This window comes from Phocoena phocoena, chromosome 19 (assembly GCF_963924675.1).
Source record: "Phocoena phocoena chromosome 19, mPhoPho1.1, whole genome shotgun sequence".
Lineage (NCBI taxonomy): Eukaryota > Metazoa > Chordata > Mammalia > Artiodactyla > Phocoenidae > Phocoena > Phocoena phocoena.
Window position 1 is genome coordinate 37,655,313 of NC_089237.1, and position 7,971 is coordinate 37,663,283.

The 7,971-nt window shown below is 43.1% G+C and overlaps 1 protein-coding gene across 1 annotated transcript in view; it reads right to left on the minus strand.

Moving 5' to 3' along the window:
* The window catches only part of LOC136139100 (leucine-rich repeat-containing protein 37A3-like), a 73,188-nt gene extending 68,670 nt beyond the window's left edge, over positions 1-4,518 (minus strand). The window contains 4 exon segments of the mRNA XM_065898011.1: positions 1,453-1,524; positions 3,900-4,129; positions 4,175-4,231; positions 4,234-4,518. Of these exon segments, the coding sequence (XP_065754083.1) occupies positions 1,453-1,524; positions 3,900-4,129; positions 4,175-4,231; positions 4,234-4,518 (644 nt within the window).
* Between the last annotated feature and the right edge of the window lie 3,453 nt (positions 4,519-7,971).

Genomic DNA, 7,971 nt, shown 5'->3' on the forward strand with positions numbered 1-7,971 from the left:
AAAAATATGTAGCACACAATTCAAACTTTTTCTCTTACCTCTGTCCCTCAATCTACCACCACCCTCCACTCCCAGAGGAAATTAAGTTATCTATTTCTTGTGCCAAATGACTTTCATTTTTCTTACAAGTTTGGGAAATAAAATCTCCAAGTTAGATACTATCACAGGAAATACAAACTACATATAGTATTTAGGAAATCTGTAAATTAAAAAATAAATTGCCTGATTCTAGCATTTTTTTCCTTACCAATATGATATCAGACTAAGGGGTCATCTCTTTAAGGGTGGTCATAATACCTGTTTTTAGATTGACTGTTATGATTTTTTATTATTAATTCAGAAGTCATTTATGACTTGTATATTCAAGTTGAACTACGGATATGACCACAGACTGTCATGAAAAATTACTTTGAATGTTTTTTCCAAAATCACTTATGTATCTAAAATGACTTTTTCTACAAATCAATAAAAAAAAAATAGTAACAGAAAAATGGGCAAAGGACAGACAATTCTCAGATAAACTACAAATGTTCAGTAAGCATATAAATATATTTAAGTTCACAATAAGAAAAATTCAAATTCAGATGGAACTCCTTTTATTCACTCATCAGATTAGCAAAAAAAAAAAAAAAGTAGACTATCCAGTGGTGGTGGAAGTGTGTGGGGAAATGAATGTCATCACAGCATGGTGACTGGAGTATAAGCTGGCACCACCAATTTTAAGGGCAATTAAAATTTTATAGCTAAATAGTCTTCACCCAAACAATCCCATTTCTAGATAACTATTCTATAGAAATAAATGACCAGGCTCACAAAAATGCATGTACAAGGATATTCATTGTAGCAATGTAAGTAACAAGAAAACTGGACAAAATCTAAACATCCTTCAATAGGGGCATTATTAAACTGTGATACATTCATACTATGGAATATTATGCATGAGATTAAATGAATGGGGTAACCCTCTATGTATTGGGAAGGAAAGAAACCTAAGACATATCATGAAATGAAGGAATCAAGTGGCAGACGTTACTTATGTAAAAAAGGTAAGAAAAACACACAAACCTATTTGCCTATCTGTAAATATGTATGTACACAAAAGTATGGAAAAGAGTCTGGAAGGATTAATACTAAACTTAAAGTAGTGGGTGGGGGGTTAGGGCACAAGGAGGGTTTTCACTATACCTGTTATTTCATTGTTATATATTGAGAATATAATCATGTATTACTTGTATAATGCAAAATAAGTTTAAATTGTCTCTTACTGATTTTAAAGAGGCCCTGACAAATTTCATTTTTAAAATAAACACAGAATTTCAGTCATTAGGTTTCTTTGGGATATGGAAGGGGAAATACCTTTTCTCACAGGTATTGACCTCAAAATTCTGGACCAAGAAGGATCTTACAAGGCAATTAGCTTTTTGTATTCATATTTGGGGAGAGTATACTCACAGCTTCTCAGCCCAGCGATATGCCTTCCATATACTTTCATCAATGTAAGAAATAGAGTTTCCCTGGAAATTTCTGTGAAGAACCACAGTTCATATGCTTGAATAGATAGGAAAAGAATGTAGAGAAGGAGGAAAAGAATCATGGCCACCTTGTGGGGAATATTCAAATGCAGAAAAGACCAGCTTTATAATTCCCACAGCTTATCAGCTCCCCAGTGTGCACAATTAATAAAAAACATACCGTGAGGCCACTGGCACAAACAATGAGGCATCTTCTCAGAACTTGAACTTCCTATCTGTCCAATTTCTTGGATACATAATGCCAATTACTTATTTTCTAAAATCACTTATGTGTCTAAAATGACTCCTACAAATCAATGAGAAAAATGGCAAACATTTATCAATATCAGCAAATAAATATAAAGAAACCCTATGCCAGGCAACACCAAGGCTTTGGCTCAGTGCCCTCAGAATCTTTCCGGGTGTTAGAAGGATACAGGCAATTAGAAATTATAGTGACTAATACGAAAATATCTCTTAAACATATTACATAGGGAAAAGCACAAGTCACTGAGCAAGGAGTAAATTTATTACCTCATTAGGGGAACAAAATGCAAAGGAAAGAGATCGGAAGGAAGGACACACATCAAAACAGTAACAGGAGTTACCGTATTGGTGGTAGGGAAGTTAGGGTGGAATTTTCGCATTTCATCCCATATACTTCTGTCACGTTTCTTTTTTTAAACAGTGAGAATGTATCCATGAATTAGATATGTTTAAAAGAAGGTGTTAAATGCCTGAGGTTCAGTTTGAACCACTAACTCAGTGGATGACTGAATCTTTGGCTTTAGCATTGTCCTCTTTCCTCAGCAACAATGTAACTATTCAGTTTATAAGCACATTTTTCACGGGAGTCAGAAATAGGTCAAAATGGATACCTGTCTGCCCATCTGCCTGAGGGACATTTCCACTCAAACAGAGCCTTCTGGTTGCTTTATGCTCACCAATAAAAGATGCCTAAGACTGAACTCATCTCCTTCAAACTGACTGTGCTTCCCAACTGCTGTATTTCCACCTGTTATACCACCATCATTCTGCCCATCAACACCTGATTTTTCTTTTTCCTGTACTACAATCCCCCAACTCTAGTCAATTACTACATCTTGTCAGTTTTTCCTCTGTAGTACTCTCAGGATTTTCTTTCTACTTCCATCACAACCACATTAATTCAGCTCCTTCTCACTTTACTCCTAGATTTTGCTAAAGCATTCTATTTGGTCTCCGTGAATCAAGTTTCCTCTCTGATCGCTCTACATATGAAATCTAAAATAAGCCCCTTGTTTTAATCATTTGTCTCTCTTGCTTGAAAACATGCATTGGCTCCTCATATCTTACAGCATAACTTTCAAACCCCCATTGCCAGTAGTCAAGGGTTTTCATAATCCTATCTTTCATTGTTGCCTAACCCAATTCTTTACAGCCAAACTAATCTATTAAATTCTGATCATCCCTGCAGTCACACCTTTGCCTAGACTGTACTGCCTATTATTTCTCTGACAAATCACAGCCAATCTTTAAGTCCCAGCTGAAGATTTAGCTTATCCATGCAGCCTTCCGTGACCTCCACACCCATGTGAGTACAGGTTCTGGTGAAATACAGCACCTATCTGTATTTCTTTTAATACTTAATTATATATTACCTCCATTTTAAGGCATATCCCCTTTCTTCCCACTTGTCATTGTCATGTTCTGGAGACAATACCATATACTTCTGTGGCTCCCACAGTACTTAGCCCTGGGTTGGGCACAAAATGGGTGCTACATATAGGAAGCCAGGGGACAAAGATGAGTTCTAGATATAACTGAGGGATTGAATAATAATAATAGTTAACACTAAAGTATATGCTAGGCACTGATAGAAGAGCTTTACCTATATTAACTCATCTAAGTCTCCCAATGAGATTGGAGTTATTAGGAGAATTAGGAGTCATCCTATGAGATGATGACTACCATAATCCCCATTTTATAGATGAGGAAATTGAGTCATAAAGCTAATAAATGGCAGACCTATGTTAAAAGCCAGGTAGTCTGGCTCCAGAATCTCTACTCTTAACCACTTTGTTGTATTACCACCAATGAGATGGGGAGAGGGACATGTTGCTGTAAAGAGGATGGAGTAAAGATGGGAGAAGAGTAGATGTTAAGGAATTAAATAATGGGGTAAAAAATGGAGAAGGAAAAAATAAGGGCAATTAAAAGTAAAAGACTGGAGGAGAGGGAAAAATAGTAAGAAGGAGAATGAAGATAAGGAATCATTGACAAACAAAAGGTGGAAACAGAAAGTCAGTCAATGTGGATTGGCGAGATAAGGAGGACCCAGGAAGACCTGAAGAAAGGCTGCCATGTCAGGAAGGATGCAGAGAACAAACGAGGAAAGTCGATTCTTACATGATGTTGAAAGTGCCGTTGTAGGCGTTAGGCTCTGGCTCAGGCACTCTGTGGAGCTTCTGCTTTGAGCTGAGACCGACACATGACAGCGTCTCATTTTTGAAGGTACAGAGCTCACATATGCTGATGTTTGTGGTGGCATGCTGTTCTGGCTGCTTCTTTTCTGGGGTATATTTTACACCAGGAAAACCTGTGGATACTGAATACTGAGTTAAAGGAAAGAGAACTGTCTCAGATGGCCTTGGTTGCTGAGATATGTTAACTCCCAGGTCCACACGTGGAACTGTAACTTGAGTCAGGTTTGGCTGTGCAAGTGTCACCTCAGGGTGTTTTAAGGGGGAGCTGTAGTCTGCCATAGGGATGTAGAATGTCCAGCTTCCATAGTGGGTTCTGGAATTGTGGTTTGCTCTAGGTCCACATGATGAACAATGACGCTGGATGATGTTGAATACTGACCTTGACCCTTCCTTGTAGTTGGAACTGTCACCTGCTGCTGGAATGGAGATTGAACTACAACATGCTGAGGTGCCTCTGGAGGCTGATTTGGGGTCTCCTGCATGACTGGCGAAGGTAAAGTCTCCATATTGGATCCTGCAGTAACGGTAAGTTCCACATCCATAGGATGAATTGTGACTAGATTCAGGTTTGGCTGTTCAAGTGTCTTCTCAGGGTGTTTTGGAGGGGGAGCTGTAGTCTGCTGTCAGGCTGTAGAATGTTCAGACTCTGTAGTAGGTTCTGGAGTTGTGGTAAGCTGCAGGTCTAAAAGTTTAACTGTGTTACTGGGTGATGTTGGATGCTCAGCATGATCCTGATCTGGTGCTGGAACTGTCACCTCGGGATACAATGGAGACTGAGCTACAACTTTCTTAATGAGCTCTGGAGGCTGAGCTTGGGTATGCTGCATGGTTGGAGAAGGTTCAACCTCCATACTGGATTCCAGAGTTAACGTAATTCCGGGTCCAAAGGTTGAACTGTGACACTGGGTGATGTTGGAGGCTCAGTGTGATCCTGATCTGGTGTTGGAACTATTGGGTTCTGGTATACTGGAGGCCGAGCTACAAAAACTTCCTTAGGGTGGCTCTGGAGGCTGGGTTAAGTTCTCCTGTATGGTTGGAGATGGTTCTTCCTCCTTAGTGGGTTCTGGCCTTATGGTCAGTTTAAGGTCCAATGGTTGAATCGTGACCTCAGTGAAGGTTGGATGTTGAGCCTGAACTTGCTCTGGATTTGGAAATGTCACCTCGGGGTATGTTGGTTGAGTTGGGGCTCCCTGCTGAACTGGAGAATGTTCAATTTCAGAGGGTGTTGGATGATGATCTGAAATCTCTTGCTGGACTGACAAAGGTTCCAACTGCTCAGGGGACACTGTAGACTGAGCTGAGGTTTCTTGTTGGGGTGAAGAAATTTCAACCTCCTTAGTGAATGCTGGAGTTACGATAAGTGCAAGATCCATAGGTATAACAGTGACATCGGGCTGCTGCAGAAGCTGAGCTTGATCCTGACCTCGAGGAGAAACTGTTGTCACATGATGCTCTGCAGAGAAAACTACAGTCACATTAGAGAGCTCTGGAGACTGAGTTGGAGAGGATTCAACCTCACCAGGAGACTGGATACTGAGCTGTGCCTTCCTGTTAAGGTGGAGAAGGTACAATATCAGGAGCCTGTGGATGCTGATCTGGAATCTCCTGCTGGGTTATGGCAGGTATAACTTCTTCTCCAGGATGCTCTGGATACTGAACTGGGGTCTCCTATTATACTGAAATTTTATTATGTGTACCGGCTTCTGGAGATTGGGCTGGAGCTTCCTGTTGAACTGACAAAGGTTAAACCTCCTCAGGTGGCTGTGAAGGCAGCGTTGGGACCTCATGCTGTGTTGTAGAAAATTCTGCATTAATAAGGGGCACTCAGGGCTGAGCTGAAGGCTTGCGCTGATTTGGAGAAGGACCCACCTCTGCAGTGGTTCTTTTGTTATGGTAAGCTCCACATCTGAAGGTTTGACAGCGACACTGGATAAGTTTGGTTGCTGAGCCTGAGGGTGACTTGGAGGTGAAGCTGTCATTTCATGATGCTCTGGAGGTTGAGCTGGCTGTTCTTATTGAGTTGGAGTAGGTTCCACCTCCCCTAAAGAAGGCTCTGGAGGCTGAGCTGATTGTTCCTGCAGGGTTGCAGAAGGTTCTATCTCCACTGGAGACAGAGATGGGATCTACTGCTGGGCTGCCAAAGATTCTGCCCCATTAGGGGGCTCTGGTGACTGAGCCCCTTCCTCCTTGGTTGCAGAAGTTTCAGCTTCTCCAAAAACCTATGAAAGCTGAGCTGGAGTCTTCTGCTGGGTTGCTGTTTGCAAGTCCTCAGGAGGCTCTGTAGGCTCAGAAGGCTGAGTCGGTTGTTCCTGTTCACTTGGAGAAGGCTCAGCTTCCACAAGAGGCTCTGGAGGTTGACCTGTGGTCTCCTGCTGGGTTGGAGAAGGTTCTGTCTCCTCATTATGCTCAAGAGGTGGAGCCGGGGCCTCCTGCTGAGCTATAGGAAATTCACCATCTGTAGTGGACTCTGGAGTGTTGGTAAGTTCCAAATTCAGAGGTTGAAGTGTAACACTGGGCAAGTTTGAATGAGCATAACGCTGAGCACCAGGTAGACATGCTACCTCATCACTCACTGGAATTTGAAGTACATATATGTAGGGAACCCTGGAGACTGAGCTGGGGCCTCTTGATGGAGTAGAGAAAGTTCAGCTTCCTCAGGGTGCTCTGCAGGCTGAGATGGGATCTCCTGTGGACTGGAGAATGTTCAACCTTCTTGGGGCACTCTGGAGGCTGAGATGGGGCCTCCTGCTGGACTGGAGAAGGTTCAACCTCTTTAGTGACCTGTGGAGTTATGGTAAGTGCCAGATCCAGAGGTTTAACAGTTACATTGTACAAGTTTGACTGCTGAGTTTCATTTACTCCATGATGTGCTACTGGTTGAACTACAAACTCCTTAAGTGTCTCCAAAGACTGGGCTATGACCTCCTGAGGACTTGAAGTTTCTAGTACCTCAGGGGCCTCTGAAGGCTGAGATGGATCCTCCTGCTTAAGTGGAAGTGGTTCTACTTCTTCATTGGGCTCTGGATGCTGAGGCTGGTCCTCTGCCTGGGGTGAAAAAGATTCAACCTCCTCAGGGGTCTGTGGATGCTGAGCAGGGACCTCCTGCTGGGTAAAGATTCAGCCTCCTCAGTGAGCTCTGGATGATGAGCTTGGGCCTCCTGCTGGGATGGAGAAATTTCAGCTTCCTCGGGGGGCTCTGGAGGTACATCTGGGATCCCCCCAAAATCCCTAGGTATGCTCTCCTCAGGATAAAAGGCATCCATACTGGGATCTAAATAATCACCCTGCAACTGTTGTTCTAGACCCTGAGTGTTTTTTTCAAATTGGCCTATAGTTCAAACAACAACTTTGGCAAGCCGTTGATACTGAGCTAGATCTTTCTTCAGGTTTGGTGGTGAAACAATAAACTTCATTGGTTTTGAGCTCTTACTACCTAGAGTTGGAACAAGTATTTCAAATGATTGGTGACCTTCAGCCTGATCTAGACCTATGTGTTTAGTCTTACATTTGTGTCGAGAAGGCAGAACAAAGGGCTGATTCTGATCCCAGTCTAGCACTGGACCCGGCTCTGGGAGCTTTTGATGTTGGGTTTGCTAGTTATTCAGATCATGATGTGGAACAGCAAACTGATCTGTAGGCAGCTCTCCAACGTAATCCGTGTCCGGGTATGGAACCTCAGTCTCAGTCAACTCCTGATGAGGCGGGGCCAACATCTGGACTGGAGACGAGGACACCAAGTAATTAAAGCCCCCAGCTTCTACCAGGGGTGTAAGGGCATGGGGCAATTTGGGAGGAGGTTCTTAGGCATGTGAAGACCAAGCCTCGGTCAGCCGCGGGGGGTTGGGTGTCACCTGCACGGGGTCCAGGGTCCACTCCGGAGGCTGAACTGCCTGGACTAGAAGCCACACTCGTTGCCATGTGAGGAGGAAACGTGGGGCGCAGATGCGACATAACATGCGGCGGCCCCCAGGCGCAGTGACCCAGGCCAGTGAGGA